We start from the raw sequence: 24,471 nt of genomic DNA, 5'->3' as shown, positions 1-24,471 counted from the left end.
TCTGATTGCTACTCAGTGCCAGGACATCATTACATTGCCCATGTAATCCCTGATTGGCTGGGATCTTTCTGGGAAGGAGCCTAGACAAAACCCCTCACAAACTAACAGAGGCATACTTAGGGGGTGGAGAAACCAGTGCCTACTAGGGGCACAGGCCGTGGGGGGGGGGTTTGACACAAAAATCACCTATCGGACTATGGAGGGCACAATGTATATGTGTGTTACGACATGTGAGAGAAGTTTTCTGTCATTCCCACAGTGTGGTAAAGTGATTTTTTGGGGGGTAGGGTGGGGCCACTGATACAGCTCCTTGCCAGGGGTGCAAGGAACCTGTCAGGGAACTGCCATCAGAAGGACAGGAGGTGGAAGGGCTCACAGAGGTTGGGAGAGACTCAGCAGCTGAAGAGGGAACCAGCAGGGGGAGAGGAGGAGCTCCGAGGGAGAGTGAGCAGGAGGGATGGCTCAGAGACACATCCAGCGAAAACAGTGGGGAGGTTTCAGGACCTCCTGTAGGGACACCCACTCCTCGCCGGAAACTGTCACGCCGAGAGTCCAGAAGACGCGTTTCCGTTAAGGAGCAACCACTGTCGGAATCTGCCAGCGACTGACGGAGCCATGCTTAAGGGGCTCCGTTACAGACAGAGGTTTGCGGACTTAACCAAACTCTGAGGGACTTGGATTTTACGCACAAGCAGCTCATCATCCCATCACAGAACCCTAGGCATGCCTCTGCAAGTAAACAGTGGTGCCAGAGTGAAAATCTGAACACACAAAACAGGAGCTTCAAATTTCTGGGGAAAGAGACCACAGGAGGGTTTATGGGGTCTTTTGTCCCCATTTCACCTTGAAAATTTGGCTAAACTCATCCAAGTGTGTAAGTCCTAATGTTATGGGTAAATACATCCAGTCTTCTTTGCTGATGGCTCAGAAATCTGTCATTGATTGCCTTCTCTCCAGTTCTGTGCCTCTTCTGCCCCAGCCCATTAATAAAGCATTAATGACAGCTTTAGTGCCAGTCCCAGAGATTCATCTCATAAGCCACTCTTGATTCTCATAGTATTTTCATTCTTCCCTCCCAAGCCTCTGATTTGGTACTGAGCTCTGCATCCACCTGCTTAAACCCTGGGCTCACTTAGCTGTGTGCACATAATCCCTCTCCTTCCAGAGCCCCCTAACCACATTAGATTGCAAAGCTAACCAGATTACCAGAGTACTAAAGAGCATCCTTTTCCTCTCACAGCCTCCCTTCCCTTTCGAGATTTTTTTTGTTTGCAGAGAATACCAAATGTATAAAAACAGGTGCTGCTGACAGCCATCATTGCCAGGACTGACATTGCCACTTTTGGTGTTGTGTGTTTGTGAGAGAATGAGTGGGGGGGCAATACCTAAGACTAAGCTCATTATTATGACAAATCTGAACTGTGGGTGAGAAGATACCATTGCCATCACCATCCCTCACCCCTCAAAAAAAAAAGGGGGGGGGGAGAGAAGAGAAGATACCATCGCTTCCATTCCACTGTTGTTCCACGACGTCACATGGCCCAGTGTTGCATCCTGCCCTTCTTTTGATTTAACACAGAGAATTTCTAAAATTAATTCTGCAAGTAGCATGTTGTATGGGAGCATTTTCCATTCCGTCCTGTATTTGTCGCATGCGGCAGTGTCTCCATTCCACTGAAGTTCAACTTCTGCCAAAAACAGTATTACTCACCTCACAGTTCACTGTGCTGAAATCACACACCTTAATAGTTTACATCATTATGGTGTCATTATGTTATTTTCTCTACTCCATTCATTTCAATGCAAAGGAAACACAATGCAAATGAGAAAGAGGGAACATAATCAATTACATATCATCTGTTGATTGAAAGCAACAACAATAACAACAGTGAATGCTGGTTATATTCAGTGGATTGATTGCCATTCCCATCATGGGATGAAGAGCGCTGGCGATTTCCACTCCTTTTTTGTCAGAATTCTCCAGCACCCCCATCAGCTTAACATGGGTTTGATTTCCTTCTCTTTGTTTTGGCCGTTTTCTCCCTCTACCTTAACAGTTTGCGCAAGTACAGAATACACAAAGAATGCTGATGCATTCATATGAACATCTGATTGTCTCATATCCCATGTAGGAGTTTTCTAGTTACAGAGATGATGGTAGTAATTTATCATGCTTATTAGTCACTTTCTTTAAAAGTAAAATAAAATGAAAAGTAAACTTAAAGTGATTTACAATATTGAAGTCTGGAGTTTATTACAACCCAGTCCAGAAGCCCTTGACTGTACCTTGCTGGAGATCACCTTTGGCAGAGTAGAATATCTCCTTTCCTGAAAATTTAACAGCAATGCAAGTCAAAAATCTTCAACTGCTGGATCAGGGCCCACACATGAGTGATATTGTGACCTGTGATAGGACTTGCAACAATGGGACTCCTCGTTTATCCTCATTTATTATTATTTTTTGGAAGAAGACCAGAGGTATAGTCTCCTTTCATTCACTAGTTGCATAGAAATAGAGAATTTCAGCAGGCACCATGATAAGCAATAATGCTAGCTAAAATGCCCTATTCTACACGATGGGATATAATACCTTACTGATCATATATCTGGTGACAATAGAGCATATTTCCTCATGCTGGTGCCCCTCCCCCCATTGTTTTGGACTACCAACCCCTGCTAGCATGACCAATGGGCATGGGAATTGTAGTCCAAAACCAGTGGTGGCTGGTGCCCTTTGGGACTGGTAGGGCAGAAGGCAGGGAGACCAACAGTAGATGGCGCTAGAGCCAACGACAGGCAGAGCCAACTAATTCTACAAATTTCCCCATCCTTCTCCCTGCTAAGTTCTACAAGGAGGAGGAAGCTAACAGCCGGTGCTACCCCCTGGACTGGTTGTAAGTAAGAAGGCAGGCGAATGAGGACTGGTTGGTGGCAGGCTGTGGTTGGTGGGGTGGTGCCCCATTTGCCCAAGTGGACCAGCCCCCTGTCCAAAACATATGGATGGCACCAGGGTAAGGAAGGCTGCTTTGGAGAGAAAAGGTCTGTTTGTGTGCACACACAAATTTTTGGTTGTAGTTCAAAATGGGCCGTGTATCTAAAAAGCCTGAAAACATCTCACCTATGCATGCTACCCTAAAGGGGGGAAATGATGTGCTTTCTCTAGTTACAGGAAGGGCACCTGATGGTTCGACACTTCCAGTACCTGCGGTGGTCAGCCTACCGAGACACCCCTGATTCAAAGAAGTCCTTCCTGCATTTATTAGCACAAGTGGATAAGTGGCAGGGGGAGAGCGGCGATGGAAGGACAATCGTCCATTGTTTGTAAGTGTCACCTTGTGGGGTGGGGAGGGGGACAAGGGTCCATCCTCTTTTTAAATTTTTTTTATTGATACAGCAAGAAAAGAAAAAAGAGAAAACACAAATACCAAATTACACACAGAAATAACAATAGACACAGAATTTTCTTAACAAACAATAAGACATAAATTGGTCTTAGCACTGAAGACCCAACCTCCCGTCTATTCCATATTTCAATTTCATATAACTTATTGCCAATGCACACTTTTATCATAATTAAACCTTTTATTAATATATCTTAATTTTTGTATCTGCCTTGCAACTATTACTGAAGTTCCTCGAATGCTGCAACCGAGTTTAAACTACTCTATTTATATTTCAAATATTCCTTGAAAACCTCCCATTTTGAAACAAATTCCTGTTTTGATTTATTCTTTATTTTTTTCTGATAGACCATCTAATTCTGCATATTCTGTCAGCTTTTGAATCCAATCTTGTATAGAGAGGATTTCATTACTCTTCCGTCCTTCTCAGTTGGAAGGAAGTGGTGTTCACTTTACCAAGCCACCTCCAGTTCTATTACCTCTCGGTTTAATTGTTAAGAAGGATTTGTGATGCTGGTGTAATGTTGTGTTACATCAAAATTGTTCTTTTTGTAGTATAGCCTTTGCCTACCTGGTGCTTTCCAGGCTTGTGAAAGGGTGTTCATAATGGCCAACTGTTTATCATTAACAGGATTTAGCTCTATGTAGGTTCTGAGAAAGTACTGGAAAAGTCTATTGATCCTCATATGTTGATGGTTTCAAACCCGCCCCTCCTAAAAAAGGTATATATATGAGGCAACTTTTACGTTTCCAAATTGATTGGGGCACCCAGAAAGCTTTTAATCAAAAATGAATTACCATCTTGTCTGTCTTCGTTAGCCGAAGGATAATTTGGCAGTGTATTTGCAACATCCAGAGCTTTCCAGAGGGCAAAGTTGAGACAACAGAGAGACAGGAGAGAGAGAGGGAAAAAAAAGAAAAGAAGAAGAAGCAACTTCTGGCTTACAAACAGCAATCTTGCATGTGTCTGGCTAATTTGATTATATCAGGTGTAAAGGATTTATTAGCTCTGATGGGAATCCATGCCCTGCAGATTTTACAGTGTAAACTGGCAACATGCCTGAAATAATAGGGGAGTGTGGGCGAGGAGGGGGGGAAAGGAAAGTCTGAGCTTCACTGGGTCTCATCACTTTGCACAAAACAAAACAGGTGCTGGAGAAGGAATAAATAAAGTTGCTCAGATTTGCTCTGGGAGCTTGAGATAGTGCTGATGTCATTTGCAGCTGTTTGGTTTGGCTAACGTGGAGCTGTGAAAGCGTAAACTGTAACTTTAAAGGAGGGATGGGGAACGTCAGCCCCAGGGGATGAGTGCATCCCTCTGTGATGGCCTGTGATTCAGACTTGGAGGTTGAACCTGAGGAATCCCAGCCTGCACAGAAGTCCCCGCCTCCAGAACCAGCTGAGCAGGGGCTGGGGCTTGAGCCTGAAGGGTCCTCACCTGTGCTGCTCTGGCTCCTGAGGTGATGGAGGACCCCTTGCCTGGAGGTGCTCCACTCTCAGCCCCTCAGGGGAAGCGGAGGTTGCCTCTGAGTCCGGTAACCCTCCAGCCTCTCCTGAGCTGCAGAGGCTCAGGGCAGAGAGGTGGAGGGAACTAAGTTCTCACAGGAAGAGTGCTCGCCTCCAGGCCAGGAGAGGCGAGTCACCTGTGGACCGGGGCCACCCTATGCCTCGGGGCAGATAAAAGCCAGTCAGCCCCCGTCCCAGGTTGCAGGAGCAACATTGTTGGTAGCCTGTTCCTGCCTGCACCCTGTCCCGCTCTTCTGCCAGACTTCCTGACCTCACCCGACTCCCTGCCTTGGACCCCGCTTCAGCTTTGACGGACAGCCTCCATACCGCACCCTCAACCTCGGACTGGACTCCGACCTCGCCGCACGGTTAACCCTCGGGACCAGCACACCCTCTTTATTTGGCCCACCCCAAGCCTTACCTGCAGATACTGAGGCTTGAACCTTGTTGTTGTTGTTTAGTCGTTTAGTCGTGTCCGACTCTTCGTGACCCCATGGACCAGAGCACGCCAGGCACTTCTGTCCTCCACTGCCTCCCGCAGTTTGATCAAACTCATGCTAGTAGCTTCAAGAACACCATCCAACCATCTCATTCTCTGTCGTCCCCTTCTCCTTGTGCCCTCCATCTTTCCCAACATCAGGGTCTTTTCCAGGGAGTCCTCTCTTCTCATGAGGTGGCCAAAGTAATGGAGCCTCAGCTTCACGATCTGTCCTTCCAGTGAGCACTCAGGGCTGATTTCCTTCAGAATGGAGAGGTTTGATCTTCTTGCAGTCCATGGGACTCTCAAGAGTCTCCTCCAGCACCATAATTCAAAAGCATCAATTCTTCGGCGATCAGCCTTCTTTATGGTCCAGCTCTCACTTCCATACATCACTACTGGGAAAACCATGGCTTTTACTATACGGACCTTTGTTGGCAAGGTGATGTCTCTGCTTTTTAAGATGTTGTCTAGGTTTGCCATCGCCTTTCTCCCAAGGAGCAGGCGTCTTTTAATTTCGTGACTGCTGTCACCATCTGCACTGATCATGGAGCCCAAGAAAGTAAAATCTCTCACTGCCTCCATTTCTTCCCCATCTATTTGCCAGGAGTTGATGGGCCCAGTGGCCATGATCTTCGTTTTTTTGATGTTGAGCTTCAGACCATATTTTGCGCTCTCCTCTTTCACCCTCATTAAAAGGTTCTTTAATTCCTCTTCACTTTCTGCCATCAAGGTTGTGTCATCTGCATATCTGAGGTTGTTGATATTTCTTCCGGCAATCTTAATTCCGGCTTGGGATTCATCCAGCCCAGCCTTTCGCATGATGAATTCTGCATATAAGTTAAATAAGCAGGGAGACAATATACAGCCTTGCCGTACTCCTTTCCCAATTTGGAACCAATCAGTTGTTCCATGTCCAGTTCTAACTGTAGCTTCTTGTCCCACATAGAGATTTCGCAGGAGACAGATGAGGTGATCAGGCACTCCCATTTCTTTAAGAACTTGCCATAGTTTGCTGTGGTCAACACAGTCAAAGGCTTTTGCATAGTCAATGAAGCAGAAGTAGATCTCTTTCTGGAACTCTCTGGCTTTCTCCATAATCCAGCGCATGTTTGCAATTTGGTCTCTGGTTCCTCTGCCTCTTCTAAATCCAGCTTGCACTTCTGGGAGTTCTCGGTCCACATACTGCTTGAGCCTTCCTTGTAGAATTTTAAGCATAACCTTGCTAGCATGTGAAATGAGTGAAATTGTGCGGTAGTTGGAGCATTCTTTGGCACTGCCTTTCTTTGGGATTGGAATGTAGACTGATCTTCTCCAATCCTCTGGCCACTGCTGAGTTTTCCAAACTTGCTGGCATATTGAGTGTAGCACCTTAACAGCATCATCTTTTAAAATTTTAAACAGTTCAGCTGGAATACCATCACTTCCACTGGCCTTGTTATTTGCAGTGCTTTCTAAGGCCCATTTGACTTCACTCTCCAGGATGTCTGGCTCAAGGTCAGCAACCACACTACCTGGGGTGTACGAGACATCCATATCTTTCTGGTATAATTCCTCTGTGTATTCTTGCCACCTCTTCTTGATGTCTTCTGCTTCAGTTAGATCTTTACCACTTTTGTCCTTTATTATGGTAATCTTTGTACGAAATGTTCCTTTCATATTTCCGATTTTCTTGAACAGATCTCTGGTTCTTCCCATTCTGTTGCTTTCCTCTATTTCTTTGCATTGCTCGTTTAAGAAGGCCTTCTTGTCTCTCCTTGCTGTTCTTTGGAAATCTGCATTCAATTTCCTGTATCTTTCACTATCTCCCTCGCATTTTGCTTGCCTTCTCTCCTCCGCTATTTGTAAGGCCTCGTTGGACAGCCACTTTGCTTTCTTGCATTTCTTTTTCATTGGGATGGTTTTAGTTGCTGCCTCCTGTATAATGTTGCGAGCCTCCATCCATAGTTCTTCAGGCACTCTGTCCAGCAAATCTAAATCCTTAAACCTGTTCCTCACTTCCACTGTGTATTCATAAGGGATTTGGTTTAGATTGTATCTTACCTGTCCAGTGGTTTTTCCTACTTTCTTCAGTTTAAGCTTGAATTTTGCTATAAGGAGCTGATGATCTGAGCCACAGTCAGCTCCAGGTCTTGTTTTTGCTGACTGTATAGAGCTTCTCCATCTTTGGCTGCAGAGAATATAATCAATCTGATTTCGATGTTGCCCATCTGGGGATGTCCATGTGTAGAGTCGTCTCTTGTGTTGTTGGAAAAGCGTGTTTGTGATGACCAGCTTGTTCTCTTGACAGAACTCTATTAGCCTTTGCCCTGCTTCGTTTTGATCTCCAAGGCCAAACTTGCCAGTTGTTCCTTTTATCTCTTGATTCCCTACTTTAGCATTCCAATCCCCTATAATGAGCAGAACATCCTTCTTTGGTGTCACTTCGATAAGGTTTTGTAAGTCTTCATAGAACTGGTCAATTTCAGTTTCTTCAGCACCAGTAGTTGGTGCATAAACTTGGATTACTGTGATGTTAAAAGGTCTGCCTTGGATTCGTATCGAGATCATTCTATCATTTTTGAGACTGCATCCCAGTACAGCTTTCGCCACTCTTTTGTTGACTATGAGGGCCACTCCATTTCTCTTACGGGTTTCTTGCCCACAGTAGTAGATATGGTAGTCATCCGAACTGAATTCGCCCATTCCCGTCCATTTTAGCTCACTGATGCCCAGGATGTCAATATTTATTCTTGCCATCTCATTTTTGACCACATCCAACTTACCCAGGTTCATGGTTCTTACATTCCAGGTTCCTATGCAATATTTTTCTTTACAGCATTGGACTTTCCTTTCGCTTCCATGCATATCCACAACTGAGCGTCCTTTCGGCTTTGGCCCAGCCGCTTCATCAGCTCTGGATCTACTTGTACTTGTCCTCCGCTCTTCCCCAGTAGCATGTTGGACACCTTCCGACCTGAGGGGCTCATCTTCCAGTGTCATAACTTTTATATGCCTGTTGTCTTTGTCCATGGAGTTTTCTTGGCAGGGATACTGGAGTGGCTTGCCGATTCCTACTCCAGGTGGATCACGTTTGGTCAAAACTCTCCACTATGACCTGTTCATCTTGTGTGCCCTGCTCGGCGTAGTTCATAGCTTCTCTGAGTTCTTCAAGCCCCTTCGCCACGGCAAGGCAGTGATCCATGAAGGGGGCTTGAACCTTATACTTCCTAAAAAAAACTCCTCCCAGTAGCACCTTAGATACCAACTAAGTTTGTTATTGATATGAGCTTGCGTGTGCATGCACACTATACTTCCTGCATAAAATCGTATTTTCTCCCACTGAGCCATGACCTTATTTTTCTGCCATCCTTGAAAATTGCCACAGTGCAGGAAATCTGGCTCTTCACCTCCTTGTTGCAGGCTATTAGCATTTCAGATTTCTCCACAGTAGGAAGAAAGACAACGCTCCACAGGCACTGCTGTGTTCTGAGTGGACAATATGAGATTAAGGAGATTCTCTGCAAAAATTGTGCCGGCATTCATTGGTCTCTTCAGGAGTCACAATGTAGCGTCATTCCTGGGTGGGAACATTCTGGGGAGCAAGAAGAAATGAAGGCTGCATCTGTTGGCCAACGGGGTAGCCAGTTTTTTCTCCCAGAAAATGCAGTGTGCCATTTCTACCAGGCCATGTTGCAGCAAATGCAGCTGGGCTGTTCAGAAGGTGGTACCACTATCACTTGAAAGATGGCAAAGCTTTGGTGTTTTTTTAATGAAAAAGCAAATAATAACAGAAGAGAAGACAGAATAAGAATATTGAAGCAGAGACAAAAAGGGTCTTTGATTATTTTTGTTATACAGAAACACAACACCCTCCGGCGCCTCATTTTAAATAACGGTAAGATGCAGAACCCATTCAAAATTTTTATAGATTTCAGACCACGCTGGGAGATGATTCCTATTTGTGTATGTTATTTTTGTCCCAGCAATTCTTATGTCTGTGAGTTATTTCCCCAAGCAGTCCTGAAACTGACTTGCCCAAATACCGGATCCCTGCACTAATACAAATAATGTAATGCTTAGTATTTATATAATACTTTGCTTAAGAGTTTGAAATGCTGCATTACCACCATCATATAATAATGCTGGTATTATCCCCATTAGCAAAGTGCTCTGACTTTTGGTGGGATGAGGGTTTTCCCCGCCCTCTCCATTTTCTTTGGACTCCCATCTGTATTTGCATAGGAGCAAAACAGCCCTTCTGAGTCTGCTCAACAATTTAATCTCTTAGCAAGGATTATTTCTCAATCATTGCCACCAGCCTATATTTAATTACACCCAAGAGACAGCAAACCCCTTGATCCAGAGCCTTAAAAGTGGCTACTCTGGAAAGCCCAGGGTAATTATGCAACATGGGGAGGTGAGCGCATTCTGAGCTTAAGACCCTTTTCTAAGGAAGCAAGCAAATCTTCGGCAGCCTCTTGCATAAACCATGGCTGCAAACTTTGAAATCCTTTAGACAAAACTCAAATTAATCATTTCAACAGTTTTTACAGGGGGGGGGGGAGAAACAGTGATGAAGCCTAAAACTTGGCATAACTTACTGTGATGGCTTCTGCTCTGCACTTCTTGACCCGGTTGGAATTATTAAACCAGACTTTGAGAACTTACAGATTCTTAAGAGTCCTCCGTTCAAGACATCCAAAAGCACAAAATGGCACTGAGCTTCGGCTTTGAGCTTTGGATTCAGCTGAACTTAGGTCTTATTGGAATCAATGGGGCAATCGAGTCATGTCTTAAGTATCATTGCTTTCAATGGGAATGGAGTTCAACAAACAGCCTCAGTCTAGTCCCCTCTTCTGCCATCTGGCCTCCGTCTATTCACTTGCCTTATGCAAGGATTGGCTAGAATCTAGAGAAGCCACTGTTCCTGCATCCTTTTTCCCCCAACGTAAAAGCCTTAAAGATTGGGCTCAAGGGCCATTTATTTATTTATTTATTTATTTTACATTGCTTCCCATACAATATCATGAAGCGATTAACGATAAAAAAACATGAACAATGAAAAACATAGATAAAAAGCAATTTCAAGTCCAAATCCCTTATGATTTCTGGAGCCTTACTGAATGTAGGAAGTCTGTCTAATTTCAGCTCTCCAAAGTTATCCTTTGGGTTGGGTACATGCAGTGCTTTTTTCCGGGGGGGGGGGGCGAAGGGGAACGCATACCCCTAAACATTTTGTGAATCGTTGTGCTTTCGTCCATTTACTGTATTTATTTTTCCCGATTCGAACTATAAAATGGTGATTTTCTTGAGTCAAAATGAGAGTACCCCAAAACATTTTTTAGGGGGGGAAAAGCACTGGATACCTGTACATTACTTTGGCTTGTTTCTCTCTCTCTCTCTCTCTCTCTCTCTCTCTCTCTCTCTCTCTCTCTCCACTGTTGGATAAAAAGCAGTTCACCATTCTGTTGCTGTTGTTACATTTATATCTTATCTTCCATTCAAGTTGCTTAAGGTGGTATACAGAGCTTAAGGTGGCCGCCGAGACCACATAACACCGGTCTTGAAAGACCTACATTGGCTCCCAGTACGTTTCCGAGCACAATTCAAAGTGTTGGTGCTGACCTTTAAAGCCCTAAACAGCCTTGGTCCAGTATATCTGAAGGAGCGTCTCCACCCCCATCGTTCTACCCGGACACTGAGGTCCAGCACCGAGGGCCTTCTGGCAGTTCCCTCACTGCAAGAAGCCAAGTTACAGGGAACCAGGCAGAGGGCCTTCTCGGTAGTGGCACCCGCCCTGTGGAACACCCTCCCACCAGATGTCAAAGAGAACAACAACTACCTGACTTTTAGAAGACATCTGAAGGCAGCCCTGTTTCGGGAAGCTTTTAATGTTTGATGTATTATAGTATTTTAATATTCTTTTGGAAGCCCAGCCAGATGGACGGGGTATAAATAATAAATTATTATTATTATTATTATTATTATTATTATTATTATTATTATTACATGGCTCTCCTCCTCCTATTTTTTCTTTACAACCACCTTGTGAGGAAGGCTAGGCTGAGGGTTAGTGACAGACCCACTGCCACCCAGTGAGCTTCATGGCTGGGTAGGGATTTGAGCTCTAGAATCCAAGGTCCTACTCCTAATACTGTAGCCACTGGGCTGCTTGAATATGCTGACTGTTCCCTTGCATTTAATTTCTCCTTCAGAAATGGGGGAGGCCGAAGCGGCACTTTCTGTGCCTGCACCATGATCTTGGAGATGATCAAGTGTCACAAGCTGGTGGATGTTTTCTTCGCTGCAAAGACCCTCCGCAACTACAAGCCAAATATGGTCGAGACCTTTGTAAGTAACAAAAGCACCGTTTCCTTTGCCTACGCCTTTTGAAAATTTTGCAGCTCTTTGGAATTGGCAGGAAATGACAGAATTTTCTGCCTCCAAACTGTGATCATGACCTTTAGCTTGCACCACTTTTGTAAGATATGCTGGTCAATGGCTATCAACCATGGTAGCTCAAGAGAACTTCAATATTCATAGAATTATAGAGTTGGAAGGGACCTCTGATGATGGAGAGAAGAAGAAGAGTTTGGATTTGATATCCCGCTTTATCACTACCCTAAGGAAAGCAGCTAACAATCTCCTTTCCCTTCCTCCCCCACAACAAACACTCTGTGAGGTGAGTGGGGCTGAGAGACTTCAAAGAAGTGTGACTGGCCCAAGATCACTCAGCAGCTGCATGTGGAGGAGCGGGGAATCGAACCCAATTCACCAGATTACGAGTCCACCACTCTTAACCACTATACCACACTGGCTCTCGATCATGACGATCATCTAGTCCAACTTGCTGCAATGCAGGAATATGCAGCTGTCCCATACGGGGATCGAAGCGGCATCCTTGGTGGTAATTAGCAGCAGGCTCTAATCAACTGAGCTATCCAGACTCAGCAGCACTATTGAATACTAGTAGCTGCAGAGGGCTATTGACTTCATGCCCTGTGGCTGGGCATCCCTAGTTGGCCACTGTGAGAAACAGGATGCTGAACTTCTGCTCTGATCTTGCAGGGTCCTTTTTTACTAGTGGTTGGTATCATGGTCCTGACCAGGAATGAAAGAAAGCCTTGCTGTTTTCTTAACTGGCAGGAGGTTAGTGTGACCATAGATGCTAGAGGAGGCTTCCATTTGAAGGGAGAGTCAGCAGGGCATGGAAGGCCCTAGGTGGACATTCAAGGATCCCCAAGCATAAAGATAGCAGATAGGGTTGGTGGCTGAGGCCTTACCAGTTCTCTTCCAAATAGTTTCTAAGCTCACCTTCCAAACTTTCCTCTCTCTCTCTCTCTAGCTCAATACATGCTTGCCAGGAGTCATGGGGGATAGAATCCAGGACCTTTATCTCTCTGTGGGATGGCCCTGCGTGGTGAGCCACCAGGACTGCTGCTATTTACTGTCCCTAATTTGGCACATTATATATTGGGAAGAGCAGGTTGTGGAGGGCAATTCAACATGATGCTAAGTCATGCTGTAGATCTGAGGTGGGATGTGTTGTCAACCTGTGAGCTGCATTCCATCAAGAGAAACCTAAGGGACACATGCCACTGGTGGGTGGGACCAGAGGCAAAATGTGGATGGAACATGGGATAGGACTTTGATCAGCAGGCTACATTCCAGCCAGACAAAAGTCAGAGATCCAAGCAGGCAAGCAAGAGAGGAAAAGGCAAGATCACAGTTCAAGGCACTTGAGGAGGGTATGGAGCAGGGCCAGTGAGAGGCATGGCCTAGGGAGATGGGTGTGGCCTGGGGAGATTTCTAAAAGTCACATAGAGATGTCTAGAAGGCCTTCTTGACTGCAAGGAATTGCCTGAGGGCACACGATGCAGCTAGCTTGCTAAAGCTAAACAAATCTAAGTTGGGTCCGTGCCTGCACTGGACGCCTCCTGTATGCTGCTATGACTTCCATAATGGAAGGAACCACAAGGATCATCTAGTTCCACGTGCTGCATTGCAGGAAAGTTTAGCCCAACATGGGGCTTGAACCCACAACCCTGAGATTAAGAGTCTTTTGCTCTGCCAACTGAGCTATTGAGATCAAGCCAATCAAAATGAGGACGAGGGCAATGAATTGTACACAGTGTTAATCCTACTCAGAGTTGGCCTACTGCAATGAATGGGCATGACTAACTTAGGCCAATTCATTTCAATGGTTCTGCTCTGAGTGGAATCTAGGATACAGCCTGTCTTGTGTGAGTAAAAGCAAAATAAAAAATAGTGCAAATATAGCACCCAGCTGTAGATGGGAGTGGGACTGTTGGCGCCGTAATTGAAAGATACTATATTTTTTGCTCTATAAGATGCACTTTTACCCTCCTAAAAAGTAAGGGGAAATGTGTGTGCGTCTTATGGAGCGAATGCAGGCTGCCCAGCTATCCCAGAAGCCAGAACAGTGAGAGGGATTGCTGCGCAGCCCTGTGGAGGCTTCGTGTGGCTAAGCCAGATCCCACTCGCTATCCTGGCGTCTGGCTTAGCCGTGCACAGCCTCTTCCGGGCAGGGGGAGCCTTCATCCCGCTGCTCGGGAGAGGCTTCGTGCGGCTATCCCAGAAGCCAGATCCCTCTTGCTGTTCTGGCTTCTGGGATTCAGAATATTTTTTTTCCTTGTTTTACTCCAAAAACTAGGTGCGTCTTATGGTCTGGTGTGTCTTACAGAGCGAAAATGGGGTATGTTTCTACCCCATTCACTGTCCATGCACTCAAAAACTTGATAAACGCTTGCAAACAGGGTAGTGGATTTGGGAGGGATGCATTTTGGTGCAGTTCTAGAGCCAAACCCTACGGATGAACATTTTGGTTTTCTAAGCACACCCATCTGCAATGCCGGAATCTTATTTTCTTGCTTTAAGTAGCGAGTCATGCCAGGAACAGAACTGGAATGGCGACGGCGGGGGGTGGGGGTGGAATATGACATTTGCGAAGTCTGGATTATCAAATTTCTACCTTGCAAAATGAAATGTCTTTTGGGGTGGATGTGATTGCATTAGGAATTAAAACCACAATTGGAGCAGGGGGACGGGGGGGGGGGGAGAGGATAGGAATTAAGCAAAAGCAATAAAAAAAGAAGAAGCAAGAACTGGCACAGAGTCGGACAGCCTATTGGGCTAAATTGCAAGGTATTAGCAGATGCAAACTAGTGTTTTCATCCGGAACACAATCTTTCCCCAACCTCAGCTGAACCTGCAAAGGCTGTTTCCTGAAGACTCAATTTAATGATCCACCACAGGAGTAAATGAGATCTTGTCTGTTTTGCTATTAGTAGAGTTTCACTGATTTGCACCCGCAGAGGATCTGGCCCCTGTGTGCATCCTTTCTGCTACAGAACTTTGATGTTTCAATGCTGCCATCAAGGAAAGCAACCTCCTCCTCCTCCTTTTTCTTAATCCAAACACATTAGATAGTTGTTTAATCTCTTGTATAGTTGCCTTCACTCTTTGATTCTCTTCCCTTCTGGAGACCACTGGCACCCGAGGCTCTGGGCTCAGGTTTCCCCAACCCACAAGAAACTAATTGGTTTCTTGAAAAGTTGGCTCCTGCTTCCATTGAAGGAATTGCACTTAAGAGTTTGGATGGAACGCCTTCTCTAGCAGCCAGCCAAACTTCTGTTGTTGCCTATATCTTAATTGCTCCTTCCACATGTTAAAGGCCAAGTCAGAATGATTGGGAGGGCATAGTCCATTGCATGAACCCCTTTCTGCAGTCTGAAGTACAGGCGGCAACATTTTTGCTCGCGTCCAATTGACATGCGACCGCCAACGCATGGGTCCTTTTGGACCTGGAAGAGGGCAGAACGGGGTGGGGTGGAATGGGGCATAACAGGGGGCCAGGAACGGAAAACCCATGCAAAATGGTTGTCACCTGTAGTGCAACCCAGACACAGATTGACCATCTCAGTGAAAAAGTAAAAGGGGCAACCAAAATGATGAAGCAGATGGCACAACCCTCGTATGAGAAAAGATTGCTGTGTTTGGGACTTCTTGGTTTACAGATTTTAGTTTAGAGAAAAGGCAAGGAAGAGGTGATGTGATAGGCATTCATAAGGGTTTTTTTCCTCCCTCTCTTATAATGTTCATGTACCTCCAATGAAGCTGAATGTTGGAAGATTCAAGAAAGATGAAAGGAAGTGTTTCTTCAAAGCAGTGCCTAGTTAAACTATGGAACTTGCTCCCCCAGAGGCTTTGATGGCCACCAATTTGGGTGGCTTTAAAAGAGGACTGGATAAATTGACGGATGATATTGCTATCGATGGCTACTAGTCATGGTGGCTCCAGTAAAGCTTCTGAACAGCAATTCCTGGAAACCAGGGAGGTGGGGTGGGGAGCGTTCTAATATGCTTGGGTTTTGCTTGCAGGTTTCCCATAGGCATCTTGTTGGCCACTGTGAGAACAGGGGGCTGGACTAGATGGGCCATTGGCTTAATCTTGCAGACTGAAATCAAGAATTTTCAGAGCAATCCAATCGCCCCACTTCGGGGGGCAGGGCAGCCACAGACACATCCTGAGCCCCTCTTTCAGCTGAGCTGGGATGAGAGAGAAGTGTTTTTTTTTTTGCATTTAATGAGAAACTACCTAGTTTGCATTTTCAAACTAACACACAAACCAAAACAGATATCCTTTGAAATTTGCACTTCTCGGAAATTTGTGGTGCAGTTCTTCCACCGCCTAGCAGGGGACGCCTCTGCCTGATTCAGACCCCCCTCCAGCATGGCAAATCAGGATTTGGGGTAGTTCTGCCCTGTGCTTTGGGTGGCTCGGGATGTAGCTAATTTCATGCCACAGCTATTGCTGGGCTGAAGTACGCCACGTGGTACAAAATGCACAGCAGGTGCTTCAGGGAGTGTTTATTTCTGATCAATTGGTGGCAAAATGATTGGCATTGCTATGTCCGGTCCGTTGTCTTCAGACCTAACACTGACACCAGATCATTTTCTCCAGAATATCAATCACGATCCTTATTCTTCTCGCTTTTAAGGTGCCCACAGTTCACACAGCCCCCCGACTGTGGCATAAATGTATGATAGTCTCAGACCATCCCAGTAGGAAACTCATATAATACAAAAGAATTATCCATCATATCAGCTGCAGCGTACAGATAAAAGAAGAGCACTCTGCTGCATAGACGACCTCTTAAAAGGAGCTGTCGTTTTTCTACTTCAGAGAACACCCTTTCAAAATGTGGTCTTGGCTCCTCTTTCATCTCTTTCCCAGGCTCTTGCGGACTCCGCTGATGCCTAAATCCTCCCCCTTCCTTCCTACTCTCCTGACATCCTAATAGCAGATCATTCTTTTGCACTCTGGCTTTCATGAGAGTTTGTTGTCTCTTTCTTTATACAGCAACGTTCCTTTCCATTTTGAAATTTGCTTTTGGACAACGAAGATACACAGAGAAATCTTAGCCCATCTTCCCCAGTGGACTTGAATTTTCCCAGCTGGATTCAATAGCGCTTACTTCCAAGCAAGCGAGCGTAGGATTGCAGCTACTGCAGAGTGAAAAATGCCACCCCATTTCACAGAGGCTTTTGTGGCCCTGTTCTCAGGCACCAAAGGTGGAAGAGATCAATAGCCTACCATTGCTTAGAAAAGTTATTGTTATTATTATTAATTGTTAAATTTGTATACTGCCATATACCCGCAGATCTCAGGGCTGTTCACAACATAAAATCACAATATATTAAAAAAACCCACAAAGTTCGTAATAAAAACAATAATAAAGACAACTTAATTACCTCTGCCTTCCACAACGCATTTTCAAAGGGCATTGGATGTCAATCAGCCAAAGACCTGGTTAAAGAGTGGCATGTATGGTTCTTTTCCTCATGCCCATCTTGTCTTAGCAACCCTGTGTGGTAAGAGATAACCATATTCAGTTATGTATGCAGATAAAGAGCTGTCAGGTTACCATTGCAAGCCCTACATAAGAGATCTCAATACAGGAAGAGCTGAAGAGGGTTAATTCTTATTTGGATGGCACTTTTAAAAATTATGTGTTTATTGTAAAATTACATATTAATGGAGAAAGCAATTAATATATTCCTCATGTATTTGAAAGGGATGCGGGTGGTGCTGTGGTCTAAACCACAGAGCCTAGGGCTTGCTGATCGGAAGGTTAGCAGTTCGAATCCCCACAACGGGGTGAGCTCCTGTTGCCCGGTCCCTGCTCCTGCCAACCTAGCAGTTGGAAAGCACATCAAAGTGCAAGTAGATAAATAGGTACCACTCCGGCGGGATGGTAAACGGCGTTTCCGTGCGCTGCTCTGTTTCGCCAGAAGCGGCTTAGTCATGCTGGCCACATGACCCGGAAGCTGTACAATGGCTCCCTCAGCCAATAAAGCAAGATGAGCGCTGCAACCCCAGAGTCGGTCACGACTGGACCTAATGGTCAGGGGTCCCTTTACCTTTACCTTTATACGTATTTGAAGTTGTTTTATTCTCATTTTTAATGTTTGTGTTGGTGAGAGATTCAGATGTTCTTGACACTACAGCTCCTGTCACACCTCATTACAGCATGTGGAGGATGGGGAACATGGGGGACACTGTGGTCTAAACCACTGAGCCTCTTGGGCTTGCTGATCAGAAGGTTGGCAGCTTGAATCCCCGCGATGGGGTGAGCTCCTGTTGCTCTGTCCCAGCCCTCCAACCTAGCAGTTCAAAAGCATGCGGTGGATAAATAGGTATCGCTGCGGCGGGATGGTAAATAGCATTTCTGCGTGCTCTGGATTCCATCACAGTGTTCCGTTGCACCAGAAGCAGTTTAGTCATGCTGGCCACATGACCCAGAAAAACTGTCTGTGGACAAACGCTGGCTCCCTCGGCCTGAAAGCGAGATGAGTGCCGTAACCCCATAGTCGACTTTGACTGGACTTAACCGTCCAGGGTCCTTTACCTTACCTTATGTGGAGGATGTTACATTGCCTAGTCACTGACAATAAGGAGCTACATGGACCAGTGGTCTGATTCAGTATCAAGTCACCTTGCTGTGTTCCAGGGCAAATGCTCATTTAGTTGAGGATACTGTTTCCCTCAGCAGCCAGCCATGGGGCCCGCAAGCAGCACAAGAGGGTCATAACCCACACCCCATGTGTTTAGTGAATAGTGTTCCTCAGTGAATAGTGTTTCTCAGAGACGCAGTGTTGTATTTTCATCACAGTAAACCCACTGAAATGAACAACAACAACAAGAAATAGTGGGTCTGCTCTGAGAAGGCCTACATGGGTTACATACAACCCTTGTTGTCTTTGACCCTGGAACTAATATATAGCTCATCACTAATCCTGACCTGGCGCCTGTCACCATCTCTTAGCCTAACCTCTCTCACTAAGTTGTTGGGGGTGCATAAAATGGGGAGAAGCAGAAATATGTACACCATCTTGATCTACTTGGAGGAAAGGTGAGATACCAATATAAAAATAAATAAACTGATAAAGAATTAAATAAAATTGTAGTGAATTTCTCCAGCAGGAGGTGTTTTCAGGGCCAGATTTAGGTTTGATGAGGCCCTAAGCTACTGAAGGTAATGGGGCCCGTTATATGTCCAGCTGTCCTTTGTCAACAACAAATTGTCGCTTTTTTTTGTATTGAATATATACTATATGGTAATTTATGGACCTAATAGGTATCTAAAGCCATTTGCACATAACAAAATATGTACATCGTAGGAGCCTACACAACACGAATACTGTTGCTGTATGTAGATTTTATTTGTTTTTTATCTTATACTTTGGAAATGTACATCTAGTTTTTTCTCCTTTAATTTTTTTGGGGGCCCCCAAGAGTGTGGGGCCTTAAGCTATAGCTTGTTTAGCTTATATGTAAATCCTGCACTGGGTGTTTACCAGCATTTTTTGCAAGGCTGGGCCAGAGACAGAGGAGAAATTTGCTTGGTATGCTTTTTGCAGTGGACTGATCTGATCTGACACTCCTGAACTTGCCTTCACTCCCAGTCAAGTTGTGCACATTTATGATGCCGTTTTGGTGAACAAAATATGCCCATAAGAAAGTGTACCTTATGTACCAAATGCTTATTTTATGGGGAAATGCACTGCAAAGCATTGGTGAATGTGCACTTTGCCCGTTCTTAACAATCCTTCTTTTCTCCTCCCCCTCCCCCTTAAAGGAACAGTACCACTTCTGCTATGACATAGCCCTGGAATACCTGGAGTCACTGGAGACCAGATAGCACCTTGCCAGAAGCACGCAGGCAAGTGTTTGTTTTGGGTTTGTGCCAAACATGCATTTTGCATCCAGACTTTTGAGTAAGAGCAAGGAGGAGGAGGAGAGAAGAGAATACAAGGAAAAGAATGAAAACTAAAAAGGCAAGATATGGGGCCATGTTGTCCATCCCCTACCTTCATCTTTCCTCCTAAGCTTCTGCTCCTACTTCTCCAGCTGCTGGCAGAGCAGAGCCTACACAAACTCATCCCATCTACAAAACGATTGTGTATGTGCCAGCCTGGAGTTTGGCACCTGTGTGTTGTTTGTGCATGTATGGACACCGGTGTGCGTGAAGAGCATCAGGCTCAATCTCCTTGTGACTGCACCAATCACAGCCTAGAAAGGGATCCATGCCACCGAGACTGGGAGGAGAGCTGAAGTCCAGCATCTTTCACAACGGCCACAGGAGATTTGAAGAAACAGTGGTGTTCTGAAAGCTTATAAGAAGCTCTTTGAAGGCGACATGCAAAATCTTGGCAACCATCCTTCTGTGGGAAAGTGTGCGCCATCTTGGACTGACAGTGAAAATTGGGATGTGTACAGTTTTTCGCTCTTTGTTTATAACCCTACGTTTATTGTTTCCAGACTAATGCCTGCCTCCAAAGAGTGTTTCTGAATTTATCCCTGGTCTAACCTTACCTGTAGGAAAACACAGTGAATGAATTCTGGGGATTATCTAAGAGAAAGAAAGCACACAGGCTACTTGCTCCAAGACTAAAGTAGCCAGACCAGATTTTGTAACAACCACCATGTCTTTGTGCCTGGATACGCCACTCCAAACAGCAGAAGCTTTAGAAGGGGCTTCCCTTTTAGAGCGTCAATCCTCCAGCCCTTTCAAGGCATTTTCAAGAGGGCTACCCCAACACGGAATCACCCCAGATACCACACCATTCTTCAGAATGTCAGCCACTAGAACTAACTCTGTCTCTATCTCAGACACATACATACAGTGGTTTCGGACACTGCCAGCAAGTGATTCAGCAGAAAAGTCTATCCTCCAAATGGGTTTGACCATATTTCTGAGGACTGGTCGACAAGTGGGGACAAACGGGGATGAGACAGATGCCAATGGCAATGCAGATCCATTCTTTTTTTAAGGGTCAGGCGTGGGCTTCAGGTTGTGGGTGGCTGTGGCTTTGAGATGGAAGGAGGTCACTTGTAAATTATTTCAGCACATAGGACTAATGTGGTTCAAATTCATTTTACCTGTAAAGGTAAGCCTGCTCTCCTGGCATACAGGGACAGACACTTCCACATTTATTTTCTGTACCTTGGTTCAGTGAATCAAAAGCATAAATTGTGGTGGTTACCAGCAGAAGAATAAGAGAGTTGGGTGGGTAGCATTTCTTCATTCTGTGCCCTTAGCTGTGAATTTGGGCCTGCAGCTGGTGTGTGTGTGTGTGTGCCAGAATCCGTGCGGCCACTTTCCTTCCCTTTCCTCCATCAGCCACCTCCCACTCTGGGTAACAGACTTTTCATAGATAATTAACAGAAGAGTGTCTTCCTGCAAAGACACTCTTCATCTCACCAATGAAGGACCCTAGTTGCAGTCTCAGTTGCTCCCATAAAATCCTGATTGGCCAAGACACTGACTGAACTAGCAAAGAAAGGAGAAAAACTCTTGGTAGCTAGGGGTATGCATTCATCAACTAATGCAAGGGGGAACAGATGGGAGACCTATCCAGAACCCCCTTTTGTGCACATTTAGGAGAGTTACCTTATTTGGCAGCCATTCCTGCCAGTCCCCATTCATTCCCCAAATATCTGCATCATTCCAGAGGGGTGAGGTCAGCCAAATTGGGAGCCACCAGATTACATAGGGATCAGTATTTGTTCCGCAATGCCCTGAAATGGCACAACGTTCAGGGCAATCTGGCGAGGGAAAAATAGCGTGGTTGCTGCCAGGAGGAATGAATCTTTGCACAGCTGCAGCAGCACCAAAGCTGGGGGCACAAAGTAGTGATTTTTAAAACTGGGGAAAACCCCCCAACATCAACAAATGGGAATACCAAGATGGATGAAATGCTCAGAAATATGAAGCAAAGAGTAGCAAAGGCAAAAGGTATTCTGAAATCGGGGTGGGGACAAGCCTTGTAGACCGCTAACGAGTACAGATTTCTAGTCATGTGATAGAAACCAGCCCCCTTTTGTATTCAGCCACTGGCTTTTGCATCCAGATGACCAATGGTGCCTCCAGGACGATTTAGGGCACCACTTTCCTGCAGGGGTTAAATACAGTTCAATTGGTCACTGTGCAAAAATGAAAACCAAAATTGTTCCTCCTAGCTAAGAGGAAGCCAAACAAGGCCTAGGGTATATTATGGCACTTATGCTAGATATCAATGCCAGAGTAGTGGGGGGAATTATTTGAGGGTGAAATTGATGGAAACCATAAGCTGAAATTAAAGGGCTCCTCTACACCTTTCTGAACATAGAGATTCATACTGAGAAATGCTACTTTTGTGAATAGCAATATGTGGCTTCCTGTGTTCAAGGCAAAGGCAACCACCATTCATTTTTCTACAAACTTTTTACAAGAGTATTTAAAAGGCTGTGCCAATGGCACTATTTCACAAGGGTGTAGAATGTTGCACTGAATTCAGCTTGCTGAGACCTTTCATCTTAGTTTTTTAAACAACAACAACAACATATGATTGAGTTCCAGTCTTCAAGACCGCAGATGCATTCTTGAAATGCTTGATGAACTCTCTGAAGAGAGAGGTTTTGCTGAGTTGGATTTTCAGGGACTGGCGATGGCGTTTCAGTGTTCTGCACAGCTCCCGGCCACCTCCTATGACTACAAAAATCGGAACAGAATGTACAAAATGGTATAAAGATTTCGGAATCCTGCAAAATTAAGAGGCATTGTGCAGATTGGGTTTATTTGCATTCTTTATATTGGTTGCCAAATCGAGCATTTCTTAGTGCAGGATTCTATTTCAGAGTACACATAGTGTGATACGGTAAGTCTCCTTGATGAAAAGTAACACAGGATGTGTCCCCAATACCGGAAAAGTGTCCTTCCTTGGGGGAGAAAAGTTTTATGGTAGTGCTCAGAAACCTTCACCTTATACATCTAGCAAGCAAGATATAAGTCAAGCAATTATTTTGAGGATGCTTGCTAATATCCATTGTTTTTGTTACTGAGCTGTGCAGCCCTGTTTATGAAGAAATAAACAACTACTGCCATGTGCATCTCCTTTAGATCAGACACCTCAACAGTTAACGCCCATCCAAATGGAAAAGTCTGTTTACATGGCAAATAAATAAATAAAAAGCAAATAAGCATATTTTGTTTATCAAGATGTGTACACATATTGCAGCAAGCATCATCATAGAAGCATAATTTCCCTCGCTCACACACACAGTGGGGATGCCAATTTTGATACATAGCTGCAATTTTTTTTATTAAAAAAACAATTTTGCAAAAAGTTTAAATCTGCCCGAATATAGGGGCAACATTTTTTAGGCTACCAGAATGGTCTGAATCTATTAATGGCAAAGCATTGCAGCCCTGATGGCTAGCTATGCATGTCTACAGCTGAACTGGGGCATCCATCCCTCAGATATTTTGGATCAAGGAGACTGCGCCAATGCAATCCTATGCACATTTACTCTGAAGTCACTCCTACTGCATTCAAGCTCTGGTGTCATGCAAATGTGCACAGAATTGCAATTCAGGGTTTTTTAAATTTTATTTTAAAGGGATGCTAGATGTTCAGGTCTGGATGGGAGGAATATTTCCCAACCTGTATGATGAAAAAAGCAGCAGTGGTTAATAAACGAACCATCCAGATCTCTTTGCTCTGAAGTTGCAACGGCACGATGGGACTTTGGGGGCTCTTTTGATATTCTCGTTCCTTACTTTCCACCGTATGTTTGTTTGATACTTTGTGGGAAATGACATTCTGCAGTCCCACCCACTCTGTCCATTGACACCTGGCTGTTTTGCTGATGCTCTGAAGCTTTAATTCTATGTGTGGACTCCTGGTCTCCCGAGTAGACATAACGGGCTGCTTCATTCATCCCATTGGAGAAACACAAATTTGTATGAAAAATGCTAATGCCTTCAATAAAGACAAGACAGTTCGTACAAAAGCTATCCTTCCAAGGAATTTATATATATATATATATAACCTCGGCAGAGGCAGTAAACTCACGTGTCACGTGGCATCCACACACCTGTAAAAGAGAGACGCTAAACAAAAGTTGGGGTTTTGAATGGCAACAAATGTATTGAGTTATTTTAACTGGATCTTCAAATGGGTAAGACTGCTATGCGAAACAGTTAGGCTATCAGAATGGTCTGAATTTATTAATCTCTAGAAATCTGAGTGCTAGGAATGTGATCCCTCAGTCTCAGATTTGTTGGATGGGCTCCCATGGCTCAAGGCCTCGGAGCCGTTAATTCCCCACTCCTTGCTAGCACATTGAGGGAATTCTGAACTCTTCCCACACCCCTCTAGCCATGAGGCTTTGAGTGGTTGAGCAGGGTTCCTGTGCCTACCCTCCAGCCATGAAGCATTGATGGACAGGTCTGATGAAGCAGCCATAGAGAGCCAGTGTGGTGTAGTGGTTAAGAGCGGTAGTCACGTAATCTGGGGAACTGGGTTCGCGTCTCCGCTCCTTCACATGCAGCTGCTGGGTGACCTTGGGCCAGTCACACTTCTTTGAAGTCTCTCAGCCCCACTCACCTCACAGAGTGTTAGTTGTGGAGGAGGAAGGGAAAGGAGAATGTTAGCCGCTTTGAGACTCCTGAAGGGGAGTGAAAGGCAGGATATCAAATCCAAACTCTTCTTCTTCTTCATTCATCTCCTAGAACTTGCTTCAGGGTGCTCACCAATT

At 44.9% G+C, this 24,471-nt stretch overlaps 1 protein-coding gene across 7 annotated transcripts in view; it reads left to right on the top strand.

The window, feature by feature from the left end:
* The window catches only part of PTPRU (protein tyrosine phosphatase receptor type U), a 381,886-nt gene extending 358,162 nt beyond the window's left edge, over positions 1-23,724 (top strand). For all 7 annotated transcript variants that reach the window (XM_082231472.1, XM_082231471.1, XM_082231470.1 and 4 more), the window contains 3 exons: positions 3,164-3,321; positions 11,583-11,718; positions 19,529-23,724. In XM_082231472.1, coding sequence (XP_082087598.1) covers positions 3,164-3,321; positions 11,583-11,718; positions 19,529-19,591 — 357 coding nt within the window. In that variant the 3' untranslated portion in view covers positions 19,592-23,724. The remainder of the gene's footprint in view (positions 1-3,163; positions 3,322-11,582; positions 11,719-19,528) is intronic.
* The last annotated feature ends 747 nt before the right edge of the window (positions 23,725-24,471 follow it).

Source organism: Podarcis vaucheri (genome assembly GCF_965113315.1).
Source record: "Podarcis vaucheri genome assembly, chromosome: 7".
NCBI lineage: Eukaryota > Metazoa > Chordata > Lepidosauria > Squamata > Lacertidae > Podarcis > Podarcis vaucheri.
The sequence above is the reverse complement of the archived record's forward strand: the minus strand, read 5'-3'. Positions and strand labels throughout refer to the sequence as shown.